Source organism: Camelus ferus, chromosome 1 (genome assembly GCF_009834535.1).
Source record: "Camelus ferus isolate YT-003-E chromosome 1, BCGSAC_Cfer_1.0, whole genome shotgun sequence".
NCBI lineage: Eukaryota > Metazoa > Chordata > Mammalia > Artiodactyla > Camelidae > Camelus > Camelus ferus.
In genome coordinates, this window is record NC_045696.1 from 56,707,190 (window position 1) to 56,720,293 (window position 13,104).

At 40.3% G+C, this 13,104-nt stretch overlaps 2 protein-coding genes across 2 annotated transcripts in view; both read right to left on the reverse strand.

Annotated features, from left to right (window-relative positions):
* Positions 1-7,988, reverse strand: part of HGD (homogentisate 1,2-dioxygenase) — a 43,562-nt gene extending 35,574 nt beyond the window's left edge. The window contains exons 1-3 of the mRNA XM_006190489.2: positions 7,797-7,988; positions 2,404-2,475; positions 1,485-1,573 (exon numbers count right to left, since the gene is read on the reverse strand). Of these exons, the coding sequence (XP_006190551.2) occupies positions 1,485-1,573; positions 2,404-2,475; positions 7,797-7,811 (176 nt within the window). The 5' untranslated portion in view covers positions 7,812-7,988. The remainder of the gene's footprint in view (positions 1-1,484; positions 1,574-2,403; positions 2,476-7,796) is intronic.
* Positions 7,989-10,313: 2,325 nt separating this feature from the next.
* The window catches only part of RABL3 (RAB, member of RAS oncogene family like 3), a 32,364-nt gene continuing 29,573 nt past the window's right edge, over positions 10,314-13,104 (reverse strand). The window contains exons 7-8 of the mRNA XM_006190490.2: positions 12,068-12,106; positions 10,314-11,478 (exon numbers count right to left, since the gene is read on the reverse strand). Coding sequence (XP_006190552.1) covers positions 11,413-11,478; positions 12,068-12,106 — 105 coding nt within the window. The 3' untranslated portion in view covers positions 10,314-11,412. The remainder of the gene's footprint in view (positions 11,479-12,067; positions 12,107-13,104) is intronic.

Sequence of the window (13,104 nt, forward strand, 5' to 3'; positions counted from 1 at the left end):
CAGGTGTCCCGTTAGTGAGTGGGTCATAAAGTCAAGAACATAGTCATGGAGGCCAGGCTGTCATAAATTAGAATGGACAGGAATCGTCTGTGTGCTTACCTTACCTTGACTATCTGGGCCACAGAGGGAGAGAGAGAGATGATTAAATAGCAATAGAATTAGCCCCTGATTTGACAAGTATGGGAAACTATCTCTTCCTCCCTCCATGTACATGTCTATCCAGAGAGAAGCAATACTGATATTGGCATGATAACATGGCACCTGCCACTCAGTTCTCTGGTGGCCTCCTAGGGATACCCTGTACTGGAGGGAGACACTCTGCTATGGTGGCAATGATGATGCTTATAATAATTAATGTTAATTGAGTAATCACCATGGACCCGGCATTGTGCTAAGCACTTTACATTTTTTCCTTTAATCCTCATCACAACTATGAAATAAGTATTATTATTATCATTTTAACAAATGAAAACCCAGAGGCTCTGAGAGGGTAGATGACCTGCCCAAGGTCACAAAGCTGGAGAGAGAAGGAGTCAGGATTTAAACTCAGGGGGCCTGACTCTGGAGTGAGCCTGATTAACCACTAAGGGGAACAAGCTATCATTTGATTGGTCCACTCTGCTTTTGTACTCACTATCTCATTTGCATCTCAGGTGGACTCTGTGGAAATAAACTGAGTCACCTTCCACTAAGCAGTACAATACCACCTGCCCTCCTCCCCAAATCTCCAATATAAGTGGCAGCCCTCTTCAGAGACGCCCTCGTCTGAAATTCCTACAACTAGACGCTGCTTGTTTCAGTCACAGCACTTGCTGCCTCCCCAGACCACAACACTTACTGCGTCCAACCTGCCCCATGGGAGTTAATCAAGGGAGTGAGTTCACTGCCCTGGCTTGTAGGATTACAGCAAACACAGAGCATGATGCATGGTGCTAATGAATGTGCTGGTTTCCAGCAAAGGCAAATTCCAAAGAGTAAAAACCTTGTTAATTCAAACCACAGGGGCCACAATACATGACCTTTCATCTACCCAAGCTTGGATTATCCAACATTTTCATCTAAAGAACATAATACTTCTAGTCAGCTGAGGGGGATATTGCACTGAATCTTCTCTAATTTTGAGTTAATCAGTATTTTAAAAAAACACAAAAAATGAGTAACCCAAAATTCAGAACTCAACTGGTAACCCTAGGGTAAGGCCAGACTATGAGGAACATTTTCTTCTGTGTACAAGCATGGTTTATAAATGGAATTAGATGTGTGTTTTCAAGTCTCTCTGCAGCTGCTCTCTCACCTTCTTCCACCAGTCACTTGATTCTAGCTGGAGATGAGGCCCATCCTCCCCTGACTATGATCCACAGCACAGCCTGTAAGCAGCAAGATCTTGGGCAGCCTGGGAGGCTGTGGTCCAGGTATAGGAGGCAGCATTGAATACTAGTCATGTACCCATAGACCTCAGGTCAGAATTACCCTAATCCTTTTACCTTCTCTTATTGGTGCTCCGTGGACAGGTGAAAGCTGATCCTGAGAGCTGCTCAGCATACAGGTTGTAGGGGCAAACTTGAGGATTATTCTAAGACAAAGGAGGCAATAAATGACACCAGTCCAATCTGCAAAGCATCCCACCTTCCCACCAAGCAACTCAGTTGGGGAACTCTGCCTTGGATGGAGATGCTCTGGGCCACTCAGTGCACACAACTATCTCCAACCCATATATACTTCTTGTAATAATATTTTAGGTGACTCTTCCCTCTGATGCAAAAAGTAATTCAAGCTTATTGTAGAAAATTTATGAACTATAACCCATTATCTCACCATGCAGAAATAACCCAATGTTGACATACGGATATATTTCCTTTCATTCTTAAATGGGGATTCTGTAATATGTGTAGTCCTGTTAATAATTAGGGCTTCTTCCTTTTTTAAAAAAGGAAGCACTATATAATGAGCACTTTTTTCATGCCATGAAGTATTCTTCAAAAACATTTGAAAAAAATTTGTTTGCCATATTTTTACTATTATAATGAACACCAGTGTGAACATCTTTGTACATACATTTCTTTAAAAAGGACTGATTATTTTCTCATCATTGTTATATCATATGCTGGTCAAGGGAACTACAAGGAAGTCCCCTTAACCCTGGACCTAGGGGATCCTCTTGAAAGTCCTACAGTTAGTCTTACTTATTTAGGGTTGGGTGCTTGGCCATAGGTAACCACCATCCAACTAACCTTCATATTGTCATTGTTTTGCATCCCAATTGTCTTAATGATTTGTGAAGCTCCTAGACAGTTCACAGGCTAAATTATAAGAACCATGGTGAGTAGAGGCACTTGGCCTGAAGGCCAGTCATTCATTCCTACAATTCAGAGCTCTCTAAGCTAATTTTCTATTCACTCATACCTGTCCTTCTGGCAGGGCACCTGGGCAGCGAGGGTCCTCCGAGGCACACTCATTCCCAAATCCAGAAAGATACTGCATATGACAAAGACACAGAACCATTATCAACAGGATTTGACAGTCTACAAAGGTAAGAATTTCTATATGAACATGCGTTTGTATATCACATTTTATACATAGTACCTTTGCTATGTCTTGGCATGTGAACCGTTTAGGAAAGATAATATTCTCTGTGTGAATTTTAAAGACCCTCAGTTAAGTGGGAGAATAATGCTGGATATTGCATAGACTCTCCACCCTTAGCTGTACTTAGTCAATTTATGGGCTTGTTCTTAATTATCTCACTCCAGGGACAGGTTCTTTAATTCTGGTTCCATCAGGGAGTTCCTGAGAGGGGAGATGGCTCAGGCATCACCTCAATTCCAGGTTAGCAGGGTCCTGCTTGCCTAGACTGCAACCTCCCTGAGGTTGGAGCTCCATTTCCCCTCCATACTCTGAAACAAGCACCTGTAAGGAGGTGTGTGGAACCAATCTGACAGCAAAACCCTTGAGAGAAAGCCCTTCAACGAGCCTCACTGCAGGCAAAAGCTTCTCCCTGGAGCACTTGTGTATATATTTGCATCTGTGTGGATGTATGGAAACAAATTGTGAAGATATGGGTAGCTTTCTGGAGAAGTGCCAAACCAGCATCTGTCCTCAGTGGCACAATGGAGTGCATTCTGATTGCCATCTGTTTACATCAGGAAAAAGGGATTTCTTAACAAAGCAAAGTGTGCAGAGCCCCTGAAACTTACTCTGACTTAACAGTCAACACACCTGTGAATTCTTTTTCACTGGCTGGCTTCTCTGCTAGTTTATAAACTCCATGAAGGCTGGAACGATGGCACTTTGTTTACCTCTACTTGCCTGGTGCCTGGTTTGTAAAAGGTAATCAATAGATACCTGTTGTTTGATTTAGTTTTTCCCTTAGAGTCTGTTCTTTTTTTTTTTTTTTTTTTAACTTTTTTTTTATTGAGTTATAGTGAGTCTGTTCTAACATGAGTGGATGTATGTTGCTCTAAGTGGGGTTCGAACTCCCTTTTCTCTAACTTAAACATCCCCGCAAGAAGGTCATTTTCTTCCTGTAGTTGTTCTTAATAAATGTACTTAATTTTAGCCCACGATAATGAAATTGCCACCTCATTCAGTGAGTGAAATGCCACCATCTGAGCACATGTCTTTAAGAGCTATAAGAAGGATATAAGTGGGTGGAGGATAAGCCCTCCAGCATTCTTGGCAGCCTGGAGAAGGATGAGCTTGATGGAACACACCTGGATGTGTGAGCACTGATCAGGGGCAACAGCTGCCCATATTTGGAAGGAATATTAAATGTGAAATGTTATGACCTAGAAAGCAATGGAAGTGAAATTACTCTTTTTGCCTCCAGACACAGTATTTTTTTTATATTTGAAAATCCATCAGCACTAAAAACAGCGAGTCACATTCCACACAGATTGGTTAACAGCCGCGACATGCAGTTTGGAATGATTTCTTTGGGGAAATGGCAGAGACTATCCAGCATTCTGACTCTCCACTGAATACAATTTTCTTCCCTCTAAATGAACCCCATGCTCACCATCAAGAGGACTAAATTTGAACTGCTGAGAAATGGTAATGTCCCCAAATTATCTTCAGTTCTGTGGAATGGAATTTTAGACCAATCTGTGACTGAAGCTACTGAGTATCACAGTGCCTTCTCTTTGCTCAACTGCAGCATTGTCTCTCTCTGCAAAGGGAGGCAGGAAGGTCTGAGTGCTGAGCAAGATGGCTGAGCTTTCTAGCAGGACTGGGTGGGTTTACTCATTAACCTTCTCTGTTCTTTGCAACTGCTGACCTTAGAACAGAGTCCAGGTTTATTTGTATGTTGGGAGCCAAGGAAAAGAAACTTCCTATATGTAGCTTTAGAGCATTTGCTTCAGACTGCTTTAAAAAATAGAAAAGAAAGTTGAAAGAACAGCTGGTGGTTTGGAAGGGAGCCACCCAGCTCAGAGAGAGGTGTGAGTTCTGAATCGGTTTCACAATCTTAGCTGCATGCATTGGCTGAAGACGAGGGTGGAAACTGCTGAGTCACTCCCAAAACAAGTTGGTTTTCCTAATCCCCTGAGAGAAAAATTACAGATGAGTTTATTAGAGCTTTCAAATATCACATGCCTTACTGCTGGAGGGATCAGAATCAAGGAAGCCGCATTCTGTACTGCTTTCCCAAGGCTTTGGGATCAAGGACAATATCTGAACTCTGCTTCTATTAGCTGTGATAATCCAAGCTTTCCACTCCAGCTGGTTCAGTGACTCTACAAATATACCATATACCAAAAAATAAATAAAATCTAACATTAGGCAAGTGTGTTTCTATGTTTTCTTCAATCCAGATTTCAGAATAATTTGATCCAACATAAAAAAAAAATATGATTTTGTTTCCTTCCAAGAGAATTATGGGCCTCCTTTCTAAATGACAGAGCAAGTTACTGAGTTCCATGTAACTTCAGCACCATCAGTTCTTTGGCAGCTCCCTGATATACAGCTTTCTAATTCTCACCTGGTCCCCAGGACATGATTTATTTGTCAGAGTAGTTTTATGAGGTGCCTTCTCCTGACTGATTCTGGGTAACACCCTGATGGGATGAGCAGATGGTGAACCTCACTTCCTTTTACTGGGCATTAGGGAAAGAGAGACAAGTCAGAGTAGAGATGGAACTATAGCTACCTTTTTTTTTGCCCCCTGTGGAAGGAGTCCAGGATTTCTAGTGAACCTTGTTGGGATCACAGAATATAGACTGTTAGGGGAACTTGCAGATTACTGCGAGTGGGCTGAATTGCTGTCAGCTCAATAATGACTGTCAAAGATGTCTATGTCTTAATCCCTGGAATTTGTATCACTTTGTATAGGTAGCTCTTATAAGAGACTTCATAGATGTGATTAAGTGAAGGATCTTGAGATTGGAAGATGTCCTGGATTATTTGGGTTGTACCCTAAATATTCATAAGTATCCTTAAAAGAGGGAGGTAGAGGAAGATTTGACTACAGAAGAGGAAAAGGTGATGTGAGGATGGAAGCAGAGATCAGAGTGATGCACTTTGAAGACAGAGAAAGGGGCCTCAAGTCAAGAAATGCAGGCAACTTCTAGAAACTGGAAGGGCAGGGAAACAGATTCTCTCCTTGCATCTTCGAAAGGAACCAGCCAACACCTTGCCTTTAAGCCCAGTGAAACTGAGTTCAGACTTCTGACCTCTAGAACTGTAAGCCGAATACATTTGGTTGTTTTAAGCCACTAAATTTGTGGTAATTCGTTAGAACAGAAACAGGAAACTAATACAATAATTATGCAGACCAGGGGTCCCAACTCTGGCTAATCATTAGAATCATGGCTAAAACTTGTTAAATACAGACCCAGACCTAGTGAATCAAAATCAAAATATTTGGTGATGGGGCTCAAAGCCTGCCTGTTAAACAGTTCTTTTAGAAATAAGGAAATCAAGACTTGCAGAAGTGAAGCAACCTAAGAATGTAGAATTTAATTTTGTTATGTCATCTTTTGAATTTTCTTCCCCCGGTTGTGCTGCTTTTATGTAAATGTGATTTCATTTGAGGCTTTGTGTTGACATATGCATTAAAATGAAGAAATAAAAGCAGAGGAAAAATATTTTTTTAACTTATGATGTGTATTGATTAGAATGATGCAATCTGGCTTTCTGTGTTTGAATTTCTGATCTCTAGAGCTAACCTTTCCTTGTGGAGATAAGATAGCAGGCTGGGAAGAATGCCTTTGAAACTGAGAACAAAGACCAGCATGCAATTTACATTGGTGTGCTGGCGCTGTGCATAATAAGTTGCTTAAAAATTTCAGCAGGATAGGATTTTAGAGATAATTTATTTATAAATGGTAAGGATGTTTCCAACCCCTGTTGAGCTTCCCCATAGGATTTTCATCAGGAAATGAAGTTTTTATGCACTCCCCCTCTTAAGACTTCAACTACCACTGTTGATATGACTTTCCAGATCTATTCTCCTAGCCCTTCCCTCCCCTGAGATCCTGATCCATACATCTGACCACATTCTGGGATTCTCTTCTTGGCTGTCCCTGAAGGAACTCAAGTTTAGCTGAACTGCTCTTGTACCCCAGGGCATTCAGGGCTTTCTGTGTGTACTGGGGATTTGCACTCGCCATTTCCCCTAGCCCCTTTCTCTTTTCACTTAGTCAATTTCCACTTCTCTCTTAAGACCCAGTTTAGGAACAGCCTCCTTCAAGAAGTTTCTCTTGACTCAGTTCCTTTTCTATGTTAATCTGTGGCATTGTTTACTAGCACATAATATTTGCTGAATGAAAGAATGAGAATTCTTTCTCAGTCCTTCTAACTCTCCATCAGGCTTAAAGAAGCAAACTCTTTTACTTCAGCGTTGAGTGGTTTTAGGATCCCTATTAATTAGGGAGATATTTGATTTTTAAACTCAGCATCAGTTGAAGGGCATTCAGGATGTGCTCAAACCCTGGAAAAAGTTTGGAATCTGGCATACTTCATTTGAGTAAAGGTTCTGGGCAGTTCTCAGTTTCACTCAGTGCGTATGTTGGGCTGATGCAAGCCTGGGGTGGACACAAGTCATGGTTTCAGATACTGGGGACATCCTCCCTTTCTTTGGCCTTAAGGCACTTAGCCTTGTAGATGCCACTAAGGCTCCTTTTGGAGCCTAGGTATGGATTCAGACAAACCCAATTTCTAATCCAGTCTCTATCACCTATCAGCAGTGGCCTTGGGCAAGTCACTTAATCTCTCTGAACTTTACTTTCCTTAATTGTAAAATAGAAACAAGAGTGGCTACAACCCAGATTTAAAGATTATGAGTTAATTCATTAATAGCACATAACCCACACGTATTTTTCAATTGCACATTAAATAATAAAAAGGAATGATTTCTTAGAGGAAGTACTAGGGCTTCTACTGGCCAAGGGCTAATTGTAAGCCTCAATAACGGAATAGATTAAATAGGTTTAACTGGTCAGCTGGAGTCCGTCAGGAAGCTGCAGCAACAGGAAGGTGTTGGAGAGTAGGGGCTGGCAAGCAGACACAGTGAGAAATGTGTCCAAGTGTGTCTGTGGAGGGGAGCCCTTATGATGTCTACAGATTCCCAAGATAATAATTGAAATGAACCAGGCAAGAGATGGACAATTAGAGCATCATCTCTTTTCTTTATCACCCCCTAGCCCCAGCCATGCCTACCGACACACAGTGGTGAAGCCTCTGAATACAGTAGCTTTGACTAGGGTCTAAGTCCTTTCTAACTCTGACATTCTGGAATTCTCAGACGCATCCTTGAGTTCTGGCTGAAGAAGCCACAGCAAACTTGCCAGATAGTTTCTTACCTTCAGCTCGGCCATTTTCCTTCTGCTGCAGGTGTGACAATTTCAGGAAACCCAGGCCCAGAGAGGGTAGGAAGCCAAAAATGCTCCTGTTTCTTCTGCAAACCACCTTCTGGATGTTACTACGCCACTGCTTCACTGTGCTCACTGGTCAACAGGTCAAGCAAACTACTCACAAACATTTCCTAACTGCTGCACTAGGGAGAAAGTCCAGCATGCTTATTTCCAAACTGCTTACACAATTGCCTTTGGTTTTTATTAAACCCAGTCTGTTTCTGGCAGAGTTTGCATGGGCCTGTCTCTTCACCTGAGGTAAAGGTTGACCAATTCCTTGTTTCAGTTAAAATAAGCAGGCTTATTACTAAAGGCAGGGGATTTAAAGCTCTCTACGAAAGGAACTGTAGTAGTTAGTACCTGCTGTGTGTGGCAAAGGCTTTTCCACTCAGTTCGGGCTCAGGTGGGAAGGAACAGGCAGACTGTTCACTATCTGTGGAGGTGAGAAAATGATCTGTGCTCGGACACAGGTGTTTACACGTAGCTGCCTGAACCAGGGATGGGGTCTAGACAGCTCTCCACAGGTGCTCCAAGAGATGAGCTGGGTGAACCATTCAGAGCCTGAAGCACTTCACTTAAAGCAAACTGAGATGTCTATTAGTGCTTCTCTTACTTTCTTATTTAGTGCTCTTATAAATTCTTTAAGAATCTTATTTCCTAATGCCTGTATCCCTCTAAAAACAGACCAAGCAAGGATTACTTTCCAGCCACCTTTTCCATGACTCCCTTGTCCTTCATCTTGGCTACTCTCCTTAGCCATGGTCAGGTATCAACTTCATGGCTAATGGCATTCAGGAAGGAAGAAACAATATATCGAGTGCCTGTTTGTGCCAGGTTTTCCCACAGACATTACCTCATTTAATTTCACAAAAACAGTCTTGTAAACTAGGCTTTATTATCACAAACTCAAGTGCAGCAGTCTGGGCATGAAATGTAAATGGGTAAAGTTGGCTGGGTGATTTTTTAAGACTTCTATATAAAGCGCCAATTTCTAAACATTGGCAACTTAAGTGAATGAATGAACGAATTGCAAAAAATGCCCACAAATTCGTTTCATCCTTGTATGCATACCCCTTTACAATGTGACTTGGCTGTTCCTCTCAATATGAGATGGAGTCTTTTACTTACCTTTGAATCTTACTTTGGGTAATAGCAAACACAAGTAGAGGTTTGAAAAAATGTTTGTGCCTTATGATTTGCCCATTTCTTGCTACTTGAGACCACTATGTAAAGAAGTCAGGCTAGCCTCCTTGAAAATGAGATGCTACACGGACAGAGACATCCAGGCACGCAACAGCCCAGCACTAGCTGCCAGATGTGTGATGAGGCAATCTGCCTGCCAGATGACTGCAGACGGGCAAGCGACCCAATGTGAGACCAGCAGGAGAACGACCAGCCAAATTTCTGACCCAAAGGATTGTGAGCTAATAGAATGACCTATTTTATGCCACTAAGTTTTGGGGTGTATTTGTTAAGCAACAATTGATAACTGATACAATTATGTCAAAAAACATGCATGCAGGTATGAAATGACTATGGGTTGCCAGTTTGACCCCTTCTGCTTTAGATATATTTTTATTAGCCAAAACTAATTTTTATGAGCAGGTCTCAGGAAGTCTTAGGAAAAATTATGCTCCAAAAGATTCTTTATGAAGAACTCTGGCTAATAACATTCATTTTGGCAAACAACTTTATTTTGCTATTAATAAGTGCAACAAACTTACCTTAGGTTATTAAAAATTATTTTTTCTTAGAAAACGGTAATTCAGGAGTCAAGCCTGACAGCAAGAGGAAATGAAGTTGAGTGCTGTTAATTTTTCAAGGTTGACCCTGAAACCATCAGTGATAGGTTACTTCTATTTTATTTTTTAATAAGGGAGAAAATAAAGAAATTGGGCTAGATCTTTTTTTTTTTTTTTTAATTAAGGGAAAGAAAGAGGAAGAAAGGGGAGGGAAGAAAAGGGTTCTTGATTTATTTTTTTAAAAGAGGAATACAAAGAGCTTCAGCTGGTTTAGGTCTCTGTGTATGCATTTGGTTTCTACTTCCTAACTGCACAGGCTCTGTCACAACATACTTGTGCCAAATTCCACATACAGATCCTGATTTGCATAGCTCTCCTTTATGTCAAAAAAGAAATCAGGGCTAACTCTTGTGGGGGAGGATGTGAAGAAAGACTGGAGAACATTCTAGCTGATGAAAAGTACTTTAAAATCCCTTTCCAAATTCCCAGGGCTGCCTTTCTAAAAGCACTCTTGAACATTGTTATTTTAATATCCTCTTTCAGCATACCTTGATTTGCAGAGTATGGAACAGAAAGAATTTAAGAAATTAAGGTGAGAAGCTGAAACTGTGTATTTGTTATTATTATATTTTAATATGGTGCAAAATCAGGAGTGCAGAGACCTGCAGCACAACCAGAGAGAGAACATGTGTGAAAAGGTGTTGAATAAGGCAGCAAACTACAGTTTTTGTAAAACAAGTTTATATATTAACAAAGAACCGGGGCAAAGGGAATTATACAAGCAAAAAAGAGGGGTAAAAAATGTAACAATGAACAATTATGCATATACACCCCCCCGAAACTTTGGATTGTGAAATCCAAGAATCCTAGTCCATAATTCATGTAAATGTGTTGCTGCGGAACTTATTTTTACTTCTCTCCATAAATTCATTGTTGACACAAAGAATAACATTCTTAGGTTATGGACTACAGTTAAGGGACGTTTTGGGAGTGGACTTTTTCTTCAAAAAATAAAAATAAAAACTGAAGAGGCTGTAAATCTTACTGCTCTTGTGCAGTTCTTAGATTTCACCCTATTTGCAAACAGGAAACAGTAAGAGGGTGCAGACAGCTGTGACCTAAAGAGTGAAGGATTTCAGTGAGCTGTCGATTTCTTGCAGAATTCTTCCTTCCTGGGACTGCTGTTCTCTATGTATTATTAATCTATTTATATTTACCTCCAGCTATTAGTCCCCCTCTTCCAGCCACTGAGACATTTGCAAAGGAGAGGAGAAAGAGGCAAGGGTTGCTGTTGTTAGGCATCCTTGTGTGTGATAAAGGTGGAGACAATTAAAGAGCAGCATTTTGCTTCTTTGAAAATGACAGAGATTGTTTGGGGTGGACAACTGAGGGCTGGTTAACATAACCTTTCCCCTCATAAAGGTAAAACAATAGAGATGCAGTTTTGAAGTACTTAATTAAGCCTTCAGCAAGGAGTGTGGGAAAATTACAGACCCATAAAAACCCTCCAGTTCTAGGCAAGTGTAAATTTTCTCTGCAGCATTCTGTCACTGCTCATTTACTGCATCATTCTGACAACATCTCCTATTTCCATTGCTTTTATATAATCTATAAACAGGAACAGAAAGGTGAGGAACAGAGAGAATGGGGACAAAGTTTGGACCTGTCACTTCTTTTTCAGTTTTCCATTAAAGGGTGAGGCTGAAGGGTGGTGTTTTAAGATGATTTCATTAAAAGGCTGAGACTTTAATGATCGACACAGCAAGAAGAAAGCTGTGAAAAACTGCCACAGCTTGCTCACTCTTCCGAAGGATGAGTGTAATTCAGTCATAATGTAAGCTCTTTAATGTTCCTCCCCCAAACCTTTTTCTATCAGGAAAGCCTGGAATCTGTAAGCAAGAAAGATAACCATGTTAGGACTCAGGCAGGCACAATTCAAATACTAATAGCCTTGACAACTTTTTCCTTATTTTTTGTTTCTGTATGTTGGCCTGATGTTCTTTAAAGAACTATCTTTTTAAGGTTTTACTCAGAAAGCCACCACAGATTAAATAATAAAAATAAATCCTACCAAAATGAAAAACATTTGCCAATCAATTGGTGACAGTGTCATCTAAATTGGAGAGCATGAAGGTGAATCTCATAATCTTCACCTATTGGACTTTTATATGAATCACCTGAATTGTGAGACTTGATCCATATCTCTGGAATCTCAAGCAAATTATTTTCTTCTATTACTTCATAAAGTAATCTTATCTCTGGATTCTTTTTGTTTCTTAGACCCTTATTTTAACTTGATCAGATTTTTTATTTTGTACTTAACAGGACAAAAGAAAGTCAGTTGCTTGTGCCTACGAAGGACTTCTTCCCCACTTTTTAAAAAACCACTTCAAAAATAATGTGGAAATTAATTTCAAATCAATCAAACCTCTCTCCAAAGTTATGACCTCATTTTATCAAGAAAAGATAGGTACAGACCTGATTGCCATCTCTTAAAAAGTATCTCTTCTCTATGACCTGTGAGAAATAAATAAAGATTTTAAGGGCTTAGTATACATACTTTGAAAAAGTTGTTAACTGCAGTGGCCACTAATGGGACTAAAAGGTGTATATCCAAATGAAGAGTCTTTTCAATAGCTATAGACATCTAGTCCAATGAGTTAAATCTGGTGCTAATGAGATCAAAACTGTGGGAGTATTTCTATAAAAGCCTGCCTCATTCCAGGAAGCATTAATGATAGATCAAAAAAATAAATGAAACAAAAAAGAGAAAATAACCAGAAAATGGCATGAGATCCCATGCAATTCCTAGTGTATGGCAGCAAATTTGGCTCAAAGTTTCCTAGCAGTCAGTCCCCAAAGGTACTAAACAGAATCCATAAGATAAAAACAAAGCACTTTTGCTACTCCAGAAGCATAGCTACTTCTTAAAGAGGCGTCCGTCTGTGTAATAGTAAACTGCCACATCCCTCTAGTAAACACAGTGTTAAATTCTGTAGGTCTTTAATGGAGACAGAAGACACACAGCAAAAGTAGTCAATTAGCTTCTTTTTATGGACTTAATCTGCAGCCTAACTCAGCAGTTTCAGGACTGTCTGTATTTGGTTAGTAGAAGAAACAAGGTACAGTGGATGTATCCGTACAAATCCATCACCACTACTGAAAAGAGGCCTTCAAAATATATGTCCTAACATAATGAGTTTAAGAGTACCATGTTGTCCCACGATGAAAACCATTTTAAAAAATAATGAATTCTGTTCTAACACTTGAGAAACTGCAATAGTGGCAGAGGCAGTATTTTCTTTAAATAGAGCTTTTGTGATTAAGAAAAGTTAATCAGATTAGAATACAGATTAGCTGGAGATCAACTCTAAGACATTAGAATCGAGAATTAGGAAGCCAGGAATTTCGTCTTAATAAAGCAGAGCAGGCCTGCACCAGCTTGCTCTCACTGGCCTGACAGCCACATAACCTGGATTCCTTCTGTCTTTGAGACTATGGCTGGGTTACTTTTA